Genomic DNA, 22,186 nt, shown 5'->3' on the forward strand with positions numbered 1-22,186 from the left:
AAAAAACAGAAAGAGTTTTAAAATGTCATCCATTTACATGGCTAAAAAGTACAGAATAGCAAAGAGAGCCACAACCAAAAAGAATATTGACCTCAGAGAGCCTTCCTGCCACAGACACTAAGGAAAGCTATCAACAGATGGTGCTGACTGCTGCCATGATTAAGCCTTGCAGATTCAAACGTGAACATAATTTCACTCCGTTGACATAATTATGCTAAGGCAAGTAATTTTGATATATGACATGTGGCCATGTTCTACAATAAGGGCATAAACCCACAAAAGTATTCCTTTGTAAATAATCATAAGGTAAGTTAGATATTACTCAATTCAGATTGATTGAAGCTTGGAAAATCTGACTTGCGGGTTAAAAACAAAAGCACACCAATGATGATTTATTATTTGTCTTTTTTTTTTTTGGCTTCTTCTCGTGACTTGTAGGATCTCAGTTCCCCCACCAGGGATTGAACCTGGGCCACAGCAGTGAATGCCCAGAATCCTAACCACTAGGCCACCAAGGAACTCCCTATTATTTGTCTTTAAACCTACAGTAATATCATAGTTAGCTGTGTCCAAGGAAGAATTTGTTTTCCTGTGTGTCTAGAAAAAGACAATTGAAATGTACCCTAGTAAATATCCCAGTATTTTGTTTCAGATGCCTTATGGTAGTTTACCTAACTGTATGTTATTTGTATCCCTCCAGAATCTACCAAACAGAATAAGTTAATATTTTTGAGATGGTTCAAGGTCATCATCATGAATCTCTAACACTGGGTACTACATTAATACCCTGATCTTCATAAGAAATGTGCCTGTAGTAAGTGGTCCTAAGTGGTCCTAAGACTTCAAGGCCTTATTGTTATATCTGCGTAGTTTAGGCCTTAATATTACTTTTATCAATCTGATAAGTTTGACCATATTTTTATGTGTTTAAGAGCTGTTTAACATTCTTTTGGTAACCTGTCTATTCATATCCTTTGCCTATTTTTCTATAGGATTTTTGTTGGGTTTATTAATTTATAGAGGTCTTGTACAGAACAGAGAACTTATCCCTTAGTCCAGCAGTGCCCAACCTTTTTGGCACCAGGGACCGGTTTCGTGGAAGACAATTTTTCCACGGACATTGTGGGGGATGGTTCAGGTATTAATGTGAGCGATGGGGAGTGATGGGGAGGGCAGATGAAGCTTCGCTCACTGGCCGCCACTCACCTCCTGCTGTGTGGCCTGTTTCCTAACAGGCGGTGGACTGGGGGGTGGGGACCCCTGCCTTAGTCTGTAATTTAAGATTTTTCAGTTTGTCACTTGTCTTTTGACTTTTCTCATATGGCTTTTGCTGTGCAGATTTTTATCTTTATTTAGTAAAATTTATTAATCTTTTCTTTAATGGCTCCTGGGTCTTTGTCACACTTAGGCCTTCTCCATTTCAACACTGTGTGTCTAATACATGTGTGTCTAATATATATATTTATATATATGTATACAAATAATAGTACAATATAAATATATGCAACCTATACATATATAATGTATACATATGTATATATATATATACACACACGTATATGTTTGTATGCATGAACCATATATATGCATATATATATATATTTACTTATGAATGTATGTTTTAAAATTCCCATGATTTCTCACTGGAATTTTCAAGTTTCAGTTTTCACTTTTAAAGTTTGGTCCATCTGGAACTTATCTTGATTCAAAATAATAAATTAGAATATTCATTTCTTTATTTTTTAATACCTGGATATTCTGTTCTCCTAACACGAGTTATCACTTACAGAATAATCTCTCTTACCCTACTGATTTAACATGCTAAGTTCTATCGTATACCAAATTATATTTCTCACCATCCCTATTCTAATTATTATAGCTTTTTAATACATTTTAGTATCTCATCACTGTTCTTTTTTCCTCAGAGTTTTTCTTGCCGTTCCTGCTTTCTGATTTTTTCTACATAAACTTTATTTTTTATTTATTTTTTAAGAATTTATTTTATTTATTTTATTTTTGGCTGCATTGGGTCTTCGTTGCTGCGTGCGGGCTTTCCCTAGTTGTCTAAATCTTTATACTTTTTTTTGCGGTACGCGGGCCTCTCACTGTTGTGGCCTCTCCCATTGCGGAGCACAGGCTCCGGACGCGCAGGCTCAGCGGCCATGGCTCACGGGCCCAGCTGCTCCGCGGCATGTGGGATCTTCCCGGACCGGGGCATGAACCCGTGTTCCCTGCAGCGGCAGGTGGACTTTCAACCACTGCACCACCAGGGAAGCCACAGTTGTCTAAATCTTTTTAAAGCCATCTGCCTCCCTGCCTCCCACTGCCCTTTATTTCTACATTTTATTTGTTGAAACTGAATCAGTTGTCCTATGGAGTTTCCCGTCATCATGATCTTGGCAATTACACCCCCACGGTGTTGTTTGTTTAACATGTTCATCTGTCCTTATTTTAGGAAGAATACTCCGTAGGAGATTAAGTATTCTATTCTTTTTGCGTCTATTTCTCAGAGACATTTCAGTTTTTCTTTAGTGTATACCTTCCTTGTTTCTTTATGAGCATATTTCTAGGATTTTTAATGATATAACCGCTAAGAAGAGCAGTTTGGCAACATTGATCAAAATTACGAGTACATGTGTCTTGTGACCTAGCAACTTAACTTCTAGGAATTTATCCTGCAGAGATAATTGCACACCTGTGAAATGATGTATTTCTGAAATTACTCATTGCCTCATTATTTGTAATAGTAAAAGACTGCAATAATCTAAATTCCCATTGGTAGGAGACTAATTAAGTAAATTATAACATGCCCATGCAGTGAAATGCTTTGAAGCTGGTGAAAGAAAAAATTAGGCAGTTCTTTATGTAATGATGGGAAATATTTTCCAAGATATGTTGCTAAATGAAAAAATGAAGTTGCAAACCAGTGTGTGTATATAATGTTCCGTAAGAAAATGGGAAATACATATACTGAATATACATAAGATACTTCTGGAAGATAACGCTGGTTGGTTCCACCAGGAGAAATTGGCTGACTAAGGGACAAGAGAGTGTGGGAAAGAGAATCTTCACTCTATGCCTCTTCATACCTTTTGAGTTTGTACTCTGTGAATGTTTTACCTATTTAATTTTTTTAGCTTAAAAATTTAAGTATTGTAATGTATTATATAACAGGTTAAGATCCCAATTAACATAAGTTATGTTTAAAGCCTGTTGTAGCATTATTTGGCACACAGAATTCAAGCAGAGTCAGTCTTGTAGAGGGAATTCCTGCCCAACACGGACAGCCTGGCACAGTAAAATTAGCAAGGAATTTGAAGCCTTCAGGCAAAAGTTCAGATCCCTTTTCTATTCCCTAGTAAACTTATGAACATGGTAAAAATATCTTAAACTTACTAGGTTTCAGTTTCTGAATCTACAAAACGGGGTTACCTTCACCTACCTTCCAGCTTGTTATGCGGATTAGCAATAATTTGTATTACGTCCAGATGGCTGATCCATTATGTTATTATTTCAGCTCTAGAATTCCATGAATTAATTGGTCCCTGGGGAGAAAATTGAGGTCAAGGATATATTTTATGGGAATAATTTTCCTTTTCATTTTGAAACTTAAATATTCCTATCATATTCTTGAACTTTATTAGCTTGAACCTAGTCTTCAAGCTCCCAACCCCAATATGTAGACTCTCAAGCAATCCTAGAAGTGAGAAATCAGGCAACATATCCCATTCTATTTGGGTGGCCTCCCATGCACTTGTCTCCAGTTGAGCTTTGCCTCTCATTGTTTTTCTCACTGGGACTGTAAAACTGTATATTTAAAATGATAGTTCTAAATCTCTGTTGCAGTGTAAAACCTACGAGGCTCAGGATGCCCATCATTCAGTCATCCTTTGCAAGGCCAATGATGTGAATTTTTAAAAAAAGCTAAGTTGAGAGAGCGATTTCATTTTATTCCAATTTACTTATAGACAAGTCTCATCTGCAAGATAGACTCTGACACATATCTTGGAGTCCTAAAAATATACTCTGAAATTTCTCTGACACAACTAGCTTTAACTTTCGACAATGCTTAAGACATGTAAGAGGCAACCCACAAGTTAACAAAGCGAAAAGCCAGTATCCTTGCCTGCGTTTCACCAGACTCTTCTGGATCCTTCAGTAGTTAACTCAGAGGAAGAGAGCTGCACCCTAACAGGTCAGGGCAGTGAGCGCTGGTGCTCACGATATAAGACCCATGAGAAATCCTTCCCATCTTACCTGTCCAGTAATGGGAAAAGCCTTAAGGTGCTATGCAAGGAGCTTGATGGGGACCATTTCCTATCAGTGAGGACTATTAAACTTGGAAGACATTCAGAAGAAACGAATTAACCTATATCTCTACAGAGCTCTGAAAAGAAGAGAGGTTGATTACCATTTGGAGTAGTTTAACTCTGCCTTGTGGAGAAGAAGTACACTAGCTCCCTTTATTTTATTTTTATTTTATTTTTTGTCTGTACAACATTTACATTGGCTGATTTCCTTGATTCATCTTTCTACACACTTCCTAAAGCTGTTACTATATTGTAAATATTTTTCTGAAAATCACAGGGAAGTGTACTAGAATGCTTTCATAGAGCCCTTTATATCTACATATTTATGTTCTACTTGTTTGCCCACACTCAGCAATAAAAATTACAAGTTGCTTTTTCAGTCATTCACAGTGATGAACAGGAAGAGGAAACCAAAGTACTGTTAGAAATCCCCTATTACAGTGTGGCAGGTTTATAAATAGAGTTAACAGGTGGATATTTTCAAACAGCATTAATACAATGTTAGTCAATATCAGGAAAATTTTGTACTTTAAGTTTATAAGAGTTTAAAAAACAAAGTAGTGAAATTATTTTTTGACATGTTCTTTCTTGCTTTCACTTTTCCCACAGTCTGTAGTCCAGCAAGAGACCATTTAAAAAGGAATGTATGTAACTTAATTTCCACAGGGTACAGAAAGTATGAGCCATGAGGATTTTGTATTTTTTCTTTTAAAGAAAGAGACACTTAATTTAGGTTGGTGTTTTGTATCAGTTGGAGAGTTCCTTCTGTCAGTTTCTAGCGTTTCCAGCACAAGGTGAAGAGAAAAGAATTCTAAGACAAAATCATAATATTTTTTTCCAGATTTCTTAAATAGGATGCATTTTAAAAATATGAGATATTGTGACCTCTCAAAACAGTGAAGCAACTGTATGAAATATTAAGTCACAAAGCAGCCTATGAATGTTCTAATCTTCAGCCTGGCACACGATAGATGCTCAGTAAGGAGTAGGTTGAAGCATATGAAGTTGCTGATATCTGACCACTTTGACTTCCAAAAATGGCAGTTTCACAGGATTCGATATAATACTAATATCCTTCATTATTCACCTTGGTGTCAGAATCCCATGAGCCTAAACCGTCTTACTAAAAGAGCAAGCAGGTCTTGGTAATGTTATAGTTATTAGCCAAGATAAGGAAGTATATTTGTGTGGCCTTAACAGACACTGAGGCAAAGTGAACCTATGCATTTCGCCTCAGGAGAGTTTAGATGTCCCCAAACCCACACACACAATCTTATAAAACAAGGCAAGAGGGTAAAGCTAAAGGAGCAAAATAACAACAGCCGTGAGGGCTGCATTATAGTGGGGAGAGACAGAGAATCTGAAAAGGAAAGAAAGAAGGAAAAAGAAAGAGAGAGAGGGAGGGAGGGAGGCAGGGAGGAAGGGAGGAAGGAAGGGAGGGAGGGAGGGAGGGAGGGAAGAAGGAGAAACAGAAACACTGTAATTATAACCCAAATATAATTTAATAAAAATACAAATATAAATACCTAGTATCAGGGATACTTTGGTGTGTCTGGCCAGGAGCCCTAACCACTACTGTCCTCTATTAGGATATCATCACATTACAATAGTGTATTTACACTTCTGACTGTAATTATCAAGACAAGTTTAAAACTGGCTTTGAGTGCTCTGAAAGTCTTTCTGTGAGAATTTTTTCTTTAGGTTGGTGCACCAAATAACTTCTTGGGATTTTTCACCTCATTTCTCAGCCTTTCAGGGTGTACTCAAGTGTTAGTGAATGACTGAAAGATGAGTCAGGCTACTACTCCCTCCACTGGCAAAATAATTGAGAAGCAACCTTACATCTGGGTATTTTTAGATTTTTAGGGACACATCCAACTTTTAAAAACTTTATTACACTAGCAACATTTTAATATTGAAAAATTAGAAAATCGAATATTTTTGAAGCTCTGAATAAAAAGGTGAATATCTCTTTGAACAATGTAGACCTAACACATGAAGGAAAATACCCCAAAGGCATCTCTTGTGTCACCCTATTCTCCTCTACATCCCTAGTAACTAGTTGTCAAGGATAAATATTTATCGTACGAGTGAATGAAATTCTGTATTCACATTTGAAGTTTGGGGCTTTTTTTTAAAACATCCATAGTAGCTCATTAAATATCCTTTGTGTACAAGAAGATGTTCCATATAAATGACTTCCCTTCCTCATGTATAAAATGAGGGGCTGGACAACGTGTTTCCAGCAGAAACGTACAATCTTATAAACAGCTAAACCTTCAGGCCAGGGAAGAGAGCAAGCAGAGGGATTTCTTAAAACATTAATGGGTAAGCTAAGACCATTAATGTATGGCTTAGTTCCAAAATGGCCTTGGGCCATGCATGACCTTGACAGATGATGACTTTTTAACCTGTCTCTCTGAAACTGTTCACTGAATTTTGCCTAAGGGCTTGTGTGTCACTTGTTTAGCTTTCCCGACAGCACATTCCAAAGGAAGTCTTTCACTGGCCAGTACAAAGTCTCCCCTAGTTGTGCCAAGCAGAATCATTCATTACCATTTAATGGAGAGCCCAAATCATAGTTCCAGGAGGGCTAAGGACCTGCCAGCTCACTGGTTCTTGCTGGCATTGACTTTGTTTTCCTCAGTAGTCACCAGCAGTAACCAAATGCCTTTGGAATTCCAAAAGGAGCCTCCTTACCAGTTGAGAGCTCTCAAAGAAAGAGAGTATGTTTTTAAAAAGAGACGCGTTTTGTGAGGCTCACGCTACTAATTTTCTGTTTTTGATTCAAACACTTGTACTATGGTCAGGAATCAATGTTACTGAAGACTAAATCTGTTTAGACTACTTCTAGCTCTGTACTTTCAAATATGGTAACCACTAGCCACACTGTTTAAATTAATTAAAATTCAATAAAAGTGAAATTCTTGTTCCTCAGTTGCATTAGTCACATTACAAAACCCAATAGTTACTAGTGTCAAATGACTACCTTATGGACAAGAACACATACGTGATATTTTTATCATCGCAGAGTTCTGTTGGACCACATTTTTCTAACTTTCCGAAGGATACAGAGTAATCAAGTATTTTGGATTTTAATTTTAGAATTTCTTATGGCCTAAGGTAGGAAAACTTTTGGCCAGAGATTTATTTATCCAGCATTTATTTATTGAGTCAAAACAATTTCCCAAGAGGCTATTTTTGTTGTGAAATATTCTTGAAGGTTTATAGCCCCTATCTCCTACGAGATAGATGATGTGGCCCAGGGAGGTTACTGGGAAAACTCAAAAACTCCTTGGAAGCCTTCGGTACTTCCAAAGAAAGGCAAGCTTCTCAGTTACTGTTCTTCATTCCAATTAGCCTGAGGACTATATATTAATTATATTAATATATACCAAAGCACTTTATAAATTCTGGGAAGTTTTGGCACCGTAGCTTCCTTTGATTATTTCTCCACATTTCTAGGACTAGTTAGTCCCTAAATAAGCAGCCCGCCATAGACTCTTCCAGCCCTAATCTACCTCTTGGATGCATGCAAAATACTCAAGAACTTTAAACCTATAGCAGAGCCAGCTCAGCACTGGCTGCTATATGATCAGTAATTCCAAGCCACAGAATTCTACCAAATCACTTTGGGATACCACTGATACAATACTAATTCAACCAATAATTAAGGAATATTCAGTGATTCAGAAAAGGCTAATATTGCAGTTCTTTCCTATTCTGATTATTGAGGTATCCCATGAAAATAAACATTTTTTTTTTTTTTGCGGTACGCGGGCCTCTCACCCTTGTGGCCTCTCCCATTGCGGAGCATAGGCTCCGGACGCACAGGCTCAGCGGCCATAGCTCACAGGCCCAGCTGCTCCGTGGCATGTGGGATCTTCCCAGACCGGGGCACAAACCCGTGTCCCCTGCATCGATCGGCAGGCGGACTCTCAACCACTGCGCCACCAGGGAAGTCCTAAACATTTTTTAAAAGAAAATTTTCTAACTTTGATTTAAAAAATTAAAGGAAAATTATTTTTTAAAAGGTTATAGTCTTGATTTTAATACAAATATAAAATGAACAGATGTCAGAGATTTTATTTAGCTCATTAATTAGTGAGAGATCCAGTAAGATGTTACAAACGATTCACGAGAGACTCCAGAAAGCAGATGAATACGTAAGTCCGTCAGAAATACTGAAATATGTTTGTTTAATAGGTGCAAAACTGGTCAATATCCACAGGACAATAATCAGTTGCATCCCACCATCCATGTACACTGTGCATTTTTATAGACATTTGCATCACTATCAATTCTCTGCAATTTAGAGAATTTTAAAATTGTTCAAAGACTATGAAGGGCCCAAACCCGTAGTCAGATAACTTGGAAGGGTATTTCTAGGTAATGTATAGTTTTTCATTGAAGATGCCCAGTAATCATCTTGGTCCATTTCTGAGCCTTTTATAATTGTTTTAGGGTAGAAATCTTTATAGGTTACTTTCTCCCTAGTTCTGCTTCTTTGATTTGCCTGGCCATTTTCTCCTTGTTTGAGAGATACTCGATGAGCTTTCTTTTTTGCTTGATTCAATAGAACAGGAAAAAGAACCTAAAGATGTATCTTATTGAAAACTCTAAGTTAAGAGACTATTGAAAAGGGTCACAGTGGGCTGAATAGCTGAAGGGAGAAGCAAAAGAAAGAAAAAGACGAGAAGATTAATTCATTTACATCAGAATTCCATAGATGTTGCAATTACAGAATTAAACCTCTTTGTTTCTCTTATTTCCTTGTTTCTGACCTCTTGGCTTTAAGACACATCTCAATTTCATAACACCTTTTTTAGGACAAAGAACATTTTAAAAGGAAAAAAATGTACACTTCTCTTTAAAAATAGCACAATGGAATATATTTATTCATACCATAGCATATTATTCCCTTAATAATCAGAGTTTAAATCTAAGTCTTCTTATCGTTCTTCTGAATTACATTGGGCCATCATTTATCATGCATATGACATTATACTTTTCATAATGTGTTTTTGTTTTTGTTTTTTTGCGGTACGCGGGCCTCTCACTGTTGTGGCCTCTCCTGTTGCGGAGCACAGGCTCCGGACGCGCAGGCTCAGTGGCCATGGCTCATGGGCCCAGCCGCTCCGCGGCATGTGGGATCCTCCCGGACTGGGGCACGATCCCGCGTCCCCTGCACCGGCAGGCGGACTCTCAACCACTGCGCCACCAGGGAAGCCCCATAATGTATTTTCTGATCAAAACTTTTTAGTGCTGTTGTGATTGAAAATGTAATCTTAAGGCATTTCAAAGAATAGTGATGTGTTCTCTACACTTCCATTTGATTCTTTGATTTATCCATCCCCATGTATGTATACAGCTAATTTTGAAAGTTAACAGCAAGCTTTTGCCAGCTTAGTACCTGAACAATAGTCCTTCACAAAGCATGCATAGGTAATTCACCTTTTCTTGCTTTGAAAACACTATGATTTATCCTGAGAAATCTGGCAAATTCTTCTGCCTTTAATTGTACTGCTTGGGATCCAACAGACAGTTCTTTGTATATATCCCAAGGACAAAAGATTTATCTACTAGTGCAAATTAACTCTTACACGTGTCTTCTGTTCTTGGGTGCTTTAGAAAAAAATCTGGTTTTTGTTTTACAAGAAAATCAGTTGGTTCATTTCTCTAGTGATGCATGCTTGCATCACTTACAGTAGGTTACATTCTCCTTTCTGTTCTCGTCCCTGTATGTGGTCCTCTTTCTTTTAAGTACTGCCATCATAGTATGGTCCTGATAATTCTAGGTCCAAGTTGAAGCAAAAAACTTAATTATGGGAGCCAGCATCAGTGGAAATAAGTCAGCTGAGAGAATAAGGATAGACAAATAGCCTAAAGTTCACACTTTTCCAGGCTATGACACTTATACAGGCAATGGGAACAGTCACACAATTTGCCTCTCTGTCTGAGGGCCAGCTGGACATTGATTATAAGACTTACTCCAATTTCAGAAAAGGTTAAATTGGGGGTGGGGATGAACACCGTGCATGTTACAGTTGAGGAAATTTGCTAAATTATAGGTTGCTTAAATACATATTGTTTCACAAGGTAATGATTTCTTTTTTTTGTATGTGACAAGTTCTTTGAAAAATTTTCCAGCTTCATTGCTGCTGATCTAGGTTAACACTTTCTCTTAATAAATCAGGAAACACAGACCTGGAAACTTCAACTTGTTCCAAATTTCATCAAGTGAGCTACTGCTAACCAAAATTAGAGTAGTGATTTCCAAACACTCAGTGCCTACCCATGAGGGAAAAAACAAACAAATAAACAACCAAAGCTTCATGAATTCAAATATATCCACTTTAAATGACTGTCTTATTTTCATGTTGAAACGTTCACTCTTTTATGTGATTGCTGTGTTCATTCTTTCATGTGATTGATGTGTTCTTTCTTTCATGTGATTGTAAGAGTCATTATTCTTGTTAATTTTTTTGCCCCCATCCCAATATATTTACTTGGTAAAATAAAAATTTAGCAACCCTATATCGGTTCCCTCAGTTAAAACATTACTAGTCCTTTACATGCAAAAATCTGAGAATTAATAGGCCAGAGGGCTTTAAGACAGTGTTCTTTGCATTAGGCATTTCTCCTTAGTTACTTCCCATGCCTGTTGCTTGCTGAAGAAAGGACCTTCTTCAGCTTTTCGTCTCACCTTCTAAAGAGCGCCTCCCTTGTTTTCTCAACTCAAAATTATGAAACCGTTTTTTTAAAATTTCAAAGAATTGGGTTATCTAAAAAGAAATGTTTCATATATGAATAATCAGCCTCTCTATAAATAAGACTAATTACCAAGGAAGTTAAAAAAAACTATCTTTTTCTATTGTTCTAGCTTTAGCTCTGTGATTCCTCATACCTCGATTACCAGAAGATTTAGTTCTCCGACCTGTTTCAGTGAAGTGTTTTCTGAAGCAGGATACTCACATACACGTGCCCATAACCTACCTTACTACTGGCAATGGGAGGAGAATTGCAAGAATGAATGTGGTTTATTCACAGCTCAGCTGCCTTTGCCTTTTCTAGCACAACAGCACAGTCTCCTACTAGTCTGGTACTGCAGCCACTTGCTTTTATGTAAAGGCATTTTATTCAGTAACTTGAAAGTAATGAATCTACAAAGTAACGCTCCGTGTGAGAGTAACGTATTTTAGAACGCGTTGATTATTATGATTAATGGTGGGGCCCTGGCATTTTGCAGATGAATGTTAATACAGTAACATTTGGGTATCACCTTTTGCAGTTTTTCAAGGTGGTATACTTGTTTGTTAATGCATCCCATGTCCAGCCATTGCATTATGCCAACATTGGTGACAGTGCCACTTTGTCAGGCTGGAAAGACAGTCTCATACTCAATAAGGAAACACTTTATCAAGGGAATAAAAAATGGAAATGAGCTACTACCTGTGGGCTCAAATTAAATTAGCCTGGAGAATTTAGAAGCAGCAGCCCCTCTTGCTGTTCCTTCTAATGCAGCTGTGTGGGCCTTTATATCTCATGCTGTATTCATTCAACAAATATTTATTGGGCACCTACTACGTGTAATGCATTACGTAACCGAAGATATAAAAGATGAATGCAGGGGCTTCCCTGGTGGCACAGTGGTTAAGAATCTGCCTGCCAATGCAGGGGACACGGGTTTGAGCCCTGGTCCGGGAAGATCCCACATGCAGTGGAGCAACTAAGCCTGTGCACCACAACTACTGAGCCTGTGCTCTAGAGCCCATGAGCCACAACTACTGAGCCCACGTGCCACAACTACTGAGCCCGCACTCCTAGAGCCCGTGCTCCGAAACAACAGAAGCCACTGCAATGAGAAGCCTGTGCACCACAACGAAGAGTAGCCCCCGCTCACCACAACTAGAGAAAGCCCGTGCACAGCAACAAAGACCCAATGCAGCCAAAAATAAATAAATTAAATAAATTAATTTTTTTAAAAAAAGATGGATGCACTTCCATTTGTGCCTTCAAAAAGCTTAGGAGACGAGATGACACATGTACGGAATTATCTGTAATAGAAGGCAACAGTAGTACATACTATTGGAGAGGTAGAGATAAAATATGCCAAGATTTCAAAAAAGGGGAAAATAGTTGTTTTAACTGAAGACCTAGGAGGGTATTCATAAAAGCAAAGGAAGTGGAGCAGAACCTTGAGGAGTGGTTAGGATTTCAACATATGGAACCAGGTTGAAGCAGTTCGAGCAAGAAAACTCCACAAGCCGGCAACAGGAGAGAGAAATTCTGGGATATGTATTGCAAAGGGGATTCTGGCTAGAACTGCAGCATCCAGGAAGGAGAGTAGTGGGTAGAAAGAAATGCTGGAACACAGTGCAGTGGGTTATGTTCAAGATTTGGGGCTTTAGTCTCCAGGCATAAGGGCAAGCCTAAGGTTTTGTAAATATAAGAATATCTGTTCATAAGAGCACATCAAGACAGTTCATCTGGAGGATATGCAAATGTTGGATTTCAGAGAATGGCTGAGAGTCATTGATAGAGTCCTTGGGAATGCATTAAGAGGAAGAACTGCCACCATGACCAGGGCAATGGCCATGGACGATGGCTAGGAGAAGTGTCAGGGATGCGGTATGGAATAAGGGTTGACGTTCATTGAACATAAGGGGAAAAGAGATGGGGAAGAGTCAAAGACTTTGATGTTTTAAGGAAATAAAAAAGAGTGGGTGTGATTGATAAGACAAAGATTCTTATTTGAGCCACCTTGAATTTGAAGTGCTGGCAAGAGTAAAAGACTAAATATCGCAAGAACAGTTTGCAATGCACGTCGGAAATGAAGATAAAAATAAAGCCGGAGCTAGAATTTTACTTATTTGGGAATAGTATGAATAGGGATAATAGTTGAAGCACCTTTTTGTTTTGAGAGAAGTTCACAGGAGCAGCAGTAAGAAGAGCATTACAGAGGAGAGGGCCAGGCATAGGTCCGTGGAGGATGCCTGTGCTTAGAAGGGGAAAAGGAAATCTTCCCCTCTCCTCTGAAAAAAACAAAACGAAAAAACTCTCATGGACTTCCCTGGTGGCGCAATGGTTAAGAATCCGCCTGCCAGTGCAGGGTTCGAGCCCTGGTCCGGGAAGATCCCACCTGCCACGGAGCAGCTAAGCCCGTGCACCACAACTACTGAGCCTGTGCTCTAGATCCCGTGAGCCACAAATACTGAGCCTGCATGCCACAACTACTGAAGCCCGCACGCCTAGAGCCCGTGCTCCACAACGAGAAAAGCCACTGCAATGAGAAGCCCGCGCACCGCAACGAAGAGTAGCCCCCGCTCACCGCAACTAGAGAAAGCCTGCGTGCAGCAACGAAGACCCAACGCAGCCAAAATCAAATAAATAAATAAATATTAAAAAAAAAAAAAAACACACTCATAAGGAGGAGTCTGGGGTGGCAGAGGTGAAGGGGGCCAGGGCCAGGGGTGGAGTAGGTGGGATCAAAAAGGCTGCACCAGACTTCCTTTGAAAGAAGGAAAGATCACTTAACCATAGATCAAATGTGTGTTTCCAGAGCAGAGTTCTTTAAATCTTTATTAAGGAGTTTCCCAATATGACTCAGTGTCCTGCTGCTTGCTACCCTGGGAAGAGCCCTGTCTCACAAACATACGGGTGTTCCTTCCAGGAATCCTCTAGAAGCTTGAAGAGACATGAGTGGTTTTAACATCTCTTTCCCCCAGTAAGGCAATGTTGCAGAACTGTGGGTCCATCAAACACCACTTCTTTCTGCATTGGACCATCTGCTGTAGACCAGGGGTTCCTAACCCGAGGCCAGCAAAATCCCGGCCAGTGAATGTAATGTTCTGTTCCACATGTGTGCATTTCTTGAGGAGATGATTTACCCTTCACCTGATTCTTAAAAGCATCTCTTTTCTTAAAAAGATAAGAACCACTGTAATGGATCATGCCCTGCTGCACAATGATGTAAGTGCCCTAAAGACAAGAGCCTGTCCTTATAAATTTTGGTATCTTCATGATACCTCTATCAGTTTTGGCTGAGTGAATGGGTAATGGTGCTACATTCCATGGGCCAACAGGAATCATTAAATACTCATTTTGACCCTATAGCCTCTTGCTTGAATTAGCAAGTATACAAACCTAGAAAACATATTTTTTAATGATAATGTCTTTTATTAGTATAACCTGTAGTTTAAAATGAGTGTTCAGACACACACACTATCTCCTTTATTTCTTTAATAATTGTGCAGAGTAGGGATTGGTATCTTCATTTCATGAGTGGCGCCAAGACTGAAAGAATGCACATGACTTGTCACAGGTCATACATCATATGCCAGCTATTATTATTATCTCATGGTACATACATAAATAAAAATGCCTACAAACACAATAGACTTGGCCTTACTTTCTGAGATGCTTATTGGTTGGCAGTAGGTTTTTGTTTTATATGAATGATATCTTTTTATTAGCTTAAAATGTAATCCTCATGTGAAATGCAGTGGTTTTGCAGTAGTTGTGTTATTGAATGACAGATACTACTCTCATGCAGTGAGTTTAATTTCTTGGTCTTGTACTAGATAACATTAAATGAAAGCAATGGGTCTTTGCTTGGTAGAGTGAAGATGGCATGTCAGATAGCAGTACAGCGTCATGATGAAGAGCAGGGGCTTTTGAACCAGACTTGGATTTCAGAGTTCCTCTAAACACTATTACATCTTAAGTATTAAATACCGGATATGTTTTAAGTTCTCTTTCAACTTAGAAGAGCACGTGCTATATTTCTTCCATCTGAAACTAGAGAGAGAGAGAAAACTCATTTCTTCCACTTCACTTTCCCTGGAGAGGACAGAGGAAGAGAGAATGTCACAGCAGCCTCCCATCAATGGCCTAAGCCAGCGGACCAGCAGGACAGCTGTGCTCTGGCATCTGGCTTCTGTCCCAATGCTGCCTGCACTGCAGACTCTGTTCTGCAGCAACATACTTCATCTCCCGCCAGTAGCTATTCTCAGCCTCCTCACAGCGTGGGTTGTGAGAGTTCATATTTACATATAGGCTGAGCTTTACCTTCCTAAACAAGCAAGAATTATTTAAACCTTAATACAAAAGTGGGGGGCAGGATACAGGGGGACTTGGAACTTCTCAGACAAAAAACTGATACCTGAAACTGAACCCGAAAATGTGAAGGACTTGCAAAGTGATCAGGCAAAGTTCTCTGCAATTGGAATCAGAAATATTACAGGGCTGATTGGGACATTCTGACTCAAAAACCTGTAGGAAACACACCGCTCTTAGGTTAAACATGTGTGCACTCTGTTAACTGAGTAGTGGGGACTGTTAATGCTTCATACTAACAAAATACAATTTTCCAAATGTGTTTGCTCAATATCACTTTACCAGGGTTGTTTTTGAATTTTATTTTATTTTTATACAGCAGGTTCTTATTAGTTATCCATTTTATACATATTAGTGTATACATGTCAATCCCAATCTCCCAATTCATCCCACCACCACCACCCCCCACCCCAGCCACTTTCTCCCCTTGATGTCCATACGTTTGTTCTCTACATCTGTGTCTCTATTTCTGCCTTGCAAACCGGTTCATCTGTACCATTTTCTAGGCTCCACATATATGTGTTAATATACGATATTTGTTTTTCTCTTTCTGACTTGCTTCACTCTGTATAACAGTCTTTAGATCCATCCACGTCTCAACAAATGACTCAATTTCGTTCCTTTTTATGGCTGAGTAATATTCCATTGTATATGTGTACCACATCTTCTTTATCCATTCGTCTATCGATGGACACTTAGGTTGCTTCCATGACCTGACTATTGTAAATAGTGCTGCAATGAACATTGTGGTGCATGTATCTTCTTGAATTATGGTTTTCTCTGGGTATATGCCCAGTAGTGGGATTGCTGGGTCATATGGTAATTCTATTTTTAGTTTTTTACGGAACCTCTGTACTGTTCTCCATAGGGGCTGTATCAATTTACATTCCCACCTACAGTGCAAGAGAGTTCCCTTTTCTCCACACCCTCTCCAGCATTTGTTGTTTGTAGATTTTCTGATGATGCCCATTTACCTGTTGTTTTAATGATTTTTTTTTTTTTTAAAGATCAAGAACAAGGAAGCTGCTTAACTGTTTGAATCGGCAGTTTACCTTTCAGATGCCTAGAGTGACAAAGTGTGAGAATGTGAGGAAAGAGGGAATCCTGTCGCCAATGTGTGCCAGTCAGACTGTTTGTGGGGAGACAGAGCGTGTGGAATGCTGGTGTGCCAAAAGGCAGGAATATTATTCTGAGATATCTGGGCACTGACACTGCTTTCTCTTCCCGAGAGAACACGGTTCAAGTACCAGATGAGCTTGATATTTAGAACAGTCATTTAAATAAAATCACTGGAGTATTGGTGTAAGCTGAAATGGTCATGTAAGTCTAAGAATGAAAGGACATTGTTGTAAGAGGGAGGCGTCTCCCTGCACAGAGATGGTCACTGAGGGCAGCAGCCTGCTAGGGAATAAATAAATAAGGAAAACCACACAAGGATGTGCCGAATCTGCTTTTTCTCTGAGTTACCACTTCCTGTGGGTTCTGCAGCCTGGGCTGAATAAACTGGGGCTCCTGGCAAATGTGTGTTTGATCTCTCCCCACTAGTTGGTAACCCAGTTGCATGGTACATTAATTTCATAAATTGTAGTAAATGGGTAAAGGGGCATTTTCAAATGCCTAACTTCACTAATTCTTCTTAAACCCTGTGAATACCTTTTGGTTTTCATCTTAATTGTCCTGTACCTGTGTAGTTTAGTGTACACTAGAGTGAATTGTTTCAAAGTCATGACTGAAATATGCATGATGAAGCTATGCAAATTGATAAATTAGCCTCACCAAACATTGTTGAATATATATCTATATATACTCAGCCCCATGAGGGTGAGACCAGGGCTATCTTGTTCTTGGGAGTATCCTCAGGACTTAGCAGTGTTATTCGCTCATTTGACTATTAATTGACTTAATAGGATCTTCCAACAAATCCTTTAATGGGCTTTTTTGTTATAGAGACACTAACATTCCATATGTTTAAAAACTTTTGGTTTACTTACAACTTTGCCATGAAATTATTTTTTTTACCTTTCACTCCCTTTCTCTGAGGTAATTAATAATTAATATGTAAAATATTGTTCTCCAGGCTTGAAACTATTCCAACATGGCTTTCCTTGGACTCTTCTCTTTGCTGGTTCTGCAAAGTTTGGCATTAGGGACCACTTTCACTGATGAAACCATTGCTGAGTTGTCAGTGAATATGTATAACCATCTTCGAGCCACTGGAGAAGATGAAAATATTCTCTTCTCTCCACTGAGTGTCACCCTTGCAATGGGAATGATGGAACTTGGGGCCCAAGGGTCTACCCTGAAAGAAATCCGTCATTCAATGGGATATGATAGCCTGAAAAATGGTAAGTGTGCTTAGATTTAATTTCTCAAGATGGTTTGACATTAACATTCAACTCAGTTATGTTGCCTTATGCCTGAGGCAGCAGTATTTACAAAGAGTAAGAAAGAGGTCTCACTGAGGTGATATGGATAAGAGAACCATTAGGAAACCCAAGAAAGTTCTTAGTTCCTAGCTGTATCCCTGGCTGAGTTAATCCAAGGAAATTGTATCTTTTATTATTATTGTTTAAACAAACCTCACTATGATAAACAAAAGCAAACATGGTTCTTGCTCTGTTGGAGTTTCCAGTTTAGAGGGAGAGGCATATATTAATCAATTATCACATAAATAAATGAGAAATTATAACTGTGATGAGTACTATAAAAAAACCATTATGCTCTAAGAATATCAGAAATTTTTACTTAAAATCAACAGTACCTTCATTATTTAAATGGCATCCAAGAATTTTTTTTTATAAATTTATTTATTTACTTTTGGCTGCGTTGGGTCTTTGTTGCTGCACTCAGTCTTTCTCTAGTTGCAGTGAGCGGGGGCTACTCTTTGTTGTGGTGCGCGGGCTTCTCATTGTGGTGGCTTCTTTTGTTGCGGAGCACGGGGTCTAGGTGTGTGGGCTTCAGTAGCTGTGGCACATGGGCTCAGTAGTTGTGGCTCGCGGGCTCTAGAGCGCAGGCCCAGTAGTTGTGGTGCACGGGCTTAGTTGCTCCGTAGCATGTGGGATCTTCCCGGACCAGGGCTTGAACCTGTGTCCCCTGCATTGGCAGGAGGATTCTTAACCACTGCATCACCCGGGAAGTCCCAAGAGGTTTTTTTGAATGTTGTATTATCATGAAAAATTTTTGTACTGGAGAAAATTTCTAACCAAAACGTATTTTGTAATTACTTTTCAATGATGTATAATTTCTATTTTAATGTTTCTAATATACATGTGAATTAACTCATTAAAAAGTTGAGAACTAAAACAATTTCAATTGGATTTTCTAGTTGTAAGGTTAAAAAAAAGTCTATAAAGGAATATTTTGATTTTTAAACTAGAAAATTAAACTTGATAACAGAAACAGATTATTTCTGATCATCTAAAATAAGACTCATTTAATTAACCTAAGTCTTTTGAAAGAAAACAATCCAAGTATCTCTACTTTATAGATTTTACCAAGAAAGTCAATTGAAATGAAAATAATATCAGTTGATAATACTAAACTGCAAAAAGTTAATTTGAACATCTAGAAACAGCACAAATATTGGAACCTCCGGAGTTACCATGTCAGTGTGGCGAATAAGCCAGTGCTTTTCCTTTGGGCCTCTGTTCTATTAATCCCCCTTGCTGTGTTTTCGTGCTCCTCCACTCTCCAGGATCTTTCACTGTGTTTGTTCCACTAATAAACTTATCTTTTGTCATTTTGCAGGTGAAGAATTTTCTTTCTTGAAGCATCTTTCTCACATGGTGACTGCTGAAGAGAGTCAGTATGTGATGAAAATTGCCAATGCCCTCTTTGTGCAAAATGGATTTCATATCAATGATGAGTTTTTGCAAATAATAAAAAAGTACTTTAACGCAGAAGTCAATCATGTGGACTTCGGTCAAAATGTAGCTGTGGCCAACCATATCAATAAGTGGGTGGAGAATAATACAAATAGTAAGTCATTTGGTTCCTTTCTTTCTCTAATAGCTTAGTTTTAACTCCCTTTTACTTCTGAAATTATTTGTCCCCTTGTTCCTTTTACATTTTGAATGTTAGATTGCATTTAGTTGAGTATCTACTAATTATTTTGTATAAATTACAGCCTATTTTATTTTATTTATTATTATTATTATTTTTTGCGGTACGCGGGCCTCTCACTGCTGCGGCCTCCCCCGTCGCAGAGCACAGGCTCCGGACGCTCAGGCCCAGAGGCCATGGCCCACGGGCCCAGCCGCTCCGCGGCATGCGGGATCCTCCCGGACCGGGGCTCGAACCCACATCCCCTGCACCCGCAGGCGGACTCCCAACCACTGCGCCACCAGGGAAGCCCTGATTACAGCCTATTTTAGAAGCATTGTTTATGAATAAATATTTGAGAAAAAGTTAATTCTTTTGGCATGTATAGAATATTGGTACTGATAAATTAATATGAAATCTGTGCTCTCCAGTTGGTGAGTTTCATTCGAATGGTAATCTTAACTACTGTATGGAATTTTGCTTGGGCTGACCATTTAATAAGTTAGATACTAGTTAGAATCACAGTTGCTGGCTCTCTTAACAATATGATTAAAATAGAGTAAGAGAGTTTAAAGATATTTGTTGGCTTTTAAACCACAGAACTTGATTGCTAATCAAAAAGTTTGTACAGGATTCCTTTAAATAAAAGAGCAGCCCATTTTAAGCCCAAACAAATGGAGAGGAATTAGAAAAGGATGCATTTGTTTCAAATTTTAATTCTAAATCATATTTTAAAAATGTATTTAGGGGGGCTTCCCTGGTGGCGCAGTAGTTGAGAGTCCGCCTGCCGATGCAGGGGACACGGGTTCGTGCCCCGGTCCGGGAAGATCCCACATGCCTCGGAGCGGCTGGGCCCGTGAGCCATGGCCACTGAGCCTGTGCGTCCGGAGCCTGTGCTCCGAAACGGGAGAGGCCACAACAGTGAGAGGCCCGCGTACCGACAAAAAAAAAAACAAAAAAACTATTTAAGCTCTCCAAATGTTTCATATTTTACCATTTTATTTTCTGATTTTACCAACAAAATAATTGAAATTAGAATAAAAAAATGAGACCAAATTGAAAGTAGATTACTATGGCTGTTCCTTAAATTAATTAATTCATGTTGTCAAAACTCTGAAAATAATGTTAATCTAATACATTTTATGCTGGAACAACAACAACAAAAGACCATCATCCCATACCCTTTGTTCTATATTCCCCCAAATGCTGAGGCACCTTCTTAAGTACCTAAAGACATGCTATGACTAATAAAATGAGAGAATACGGAGTGAATGTGGTCCTATCTTTTCTAACTATGAAGTTAAAATGTAAGATAAAAGAAACATGGTTATTTTTTAACATTCAAAGAATAAGAATAATAATTCAGCTGCATTAGATTGGATTATTGAAAGCTGTTTATTTCCAAACTCTTCTTAAACAATTTCAGCCATTAATAAAGTCCCAATGTCTTTCAAAATGGATTTAGAAAGGAACATTATAAGTGATAAAAATTAAGGTATCATTAGTTAAGTTGGCTTTTACTCATCTGTTTTCACCTAATCAAAAGCAGTTGTTATATCTGATAGATATCCAATGTACATGGGGGAAAAGTTTGAATTGGATGACATTTTAATCATGTACATTGTTCAAGAATAAACTTAGAAATATCTGTTGAATGCTTAATCAGTCTTAAGATTGCAACTAGAAAGTAGTAAAGCCTGAGATTCTGTTGTATGTGGTTCTGTAGTTTGTGCAAATGTCAAGATACTACTAGTTAGTGTTATTTTAGGTGGTGTATAACGGTATTTTAGATGCTCTTAGTCTGTAAGTATATTTGTGTGTGTGTGCGTGTGTGTGTGTGTGTGTGTAACATTTTTTCCTTTGAAAGTTAGATACTTTTTTTTTTTTTTTTTTTGTTTCGTTTTGTTTTATGTGATACGCGGGCCTCTCACCGTTGTGGCCTCTCCCGTTGCGGAGCACAGGCTCTGGACGCGCAGGTTCAGTGGCCATGGCTCACGGGCCCAGCCGCTCCGCGGCATGTGGGATCTTCCCGGACCGGGGCACGAACCCATGTCCCCTGCATCGGCAGGCGGACTCTCAACCACTAGCGCCACCAGGGAAGCCCCGATAGTTAGATACTTTTAATTTTTATTGTAAATTTTATAATGATATAAAGTTCATCTCAAGCACTCTCTTGGATGGTAGTTTGATAATCTTTTGGTTTCCTTTCACCTTCAAATTTAATATGAATTTTCATCCATTCATTTTTTCCTGAATAGGTCTATTGAAAGATTTGGTATCCCCAAGGGATTTTGACGCCGTCACTCATCTGGCCCTCATCAATGCTGTTTATTTCAAAGGGAATTGGAAGTCACAATTTAGACCTGAAAATACCAGAACTTTTTCCTTCACTAAAGATGATGAAAGTGAAGTCCAAATTCCAATGATGTATCAACAAGGAGAATTTTATTATGGTAAGACAGTTTGGCTTTTATTTCTCTCTTCTTGCAGTGTATCAACAAATTTCTAAGAAAAAAACATGAAATATTCGTTACTCAGATTTCTCAACAATCTGGTTTGGGCTACAATTCAATTTTCTTGGCCCCATTTTCACAGGCCTCTAATTAGATCCTGAGTGAATATGATACGTTTTGATAGTTTTCCAATATGTTTCTTAATTTATGAAGTTGATTACACCTACAGAGTGGCTTTATTCATGTGAAAATATCTGACCTGTG

At 38.6% G+C, this 22,186-nt stretch overlaps 1 protein-coding gene across 3 annotated transcripts in view; it reads left to right on the forward strand.

The window, feature by feature from the left end:
* The window catches only part of SERPINI1 (serpin family I member 1), a 68,696-nt gene that overhangs the window by 23,155 nt on the left and 23,355 nt on the right, over positions 1-22,186 (forward strand). For 2 of the 3 annotated variants that reach the window (XM_049710628.1, XM_049710627.1), the window contains exons 2-4: positions 17,506-17,773; positions 19,176-19,406; positions 21,728-21,922. In XM_049710628.1, coding sequence (XP_049566585.1) covers positions 17,524-17,773; positions 19,176-19,406; positions 21,728-21,922 — 676 coding nt within the window. In that variant the 5' untranslated portion in view covers positions 17,506-17,523. Of the gene's footprint in view, positions 1-16,419; positions 16,515-17,505; positions 17,774-19,175; positions 19,407-21,727; positions 21,923-22,186 lie in introns of those variants that run through there. The other variant, XM_049710629.1, reaches the window with a different exon arrangement.

This window comes from Orcinus orca, chromosome 5, assembly GCF_937001465.1.
Source record: "Orcinus orca chromosome 5, mOrcOrc1.1, whole genome shotgun sequence".
NCBI classification, from domain to species: Eukaryota; Metazoa; Chordata; class Mammalia; order Artiodactyla; family Delphinidae; genus Orcinus; species Orcinus orca.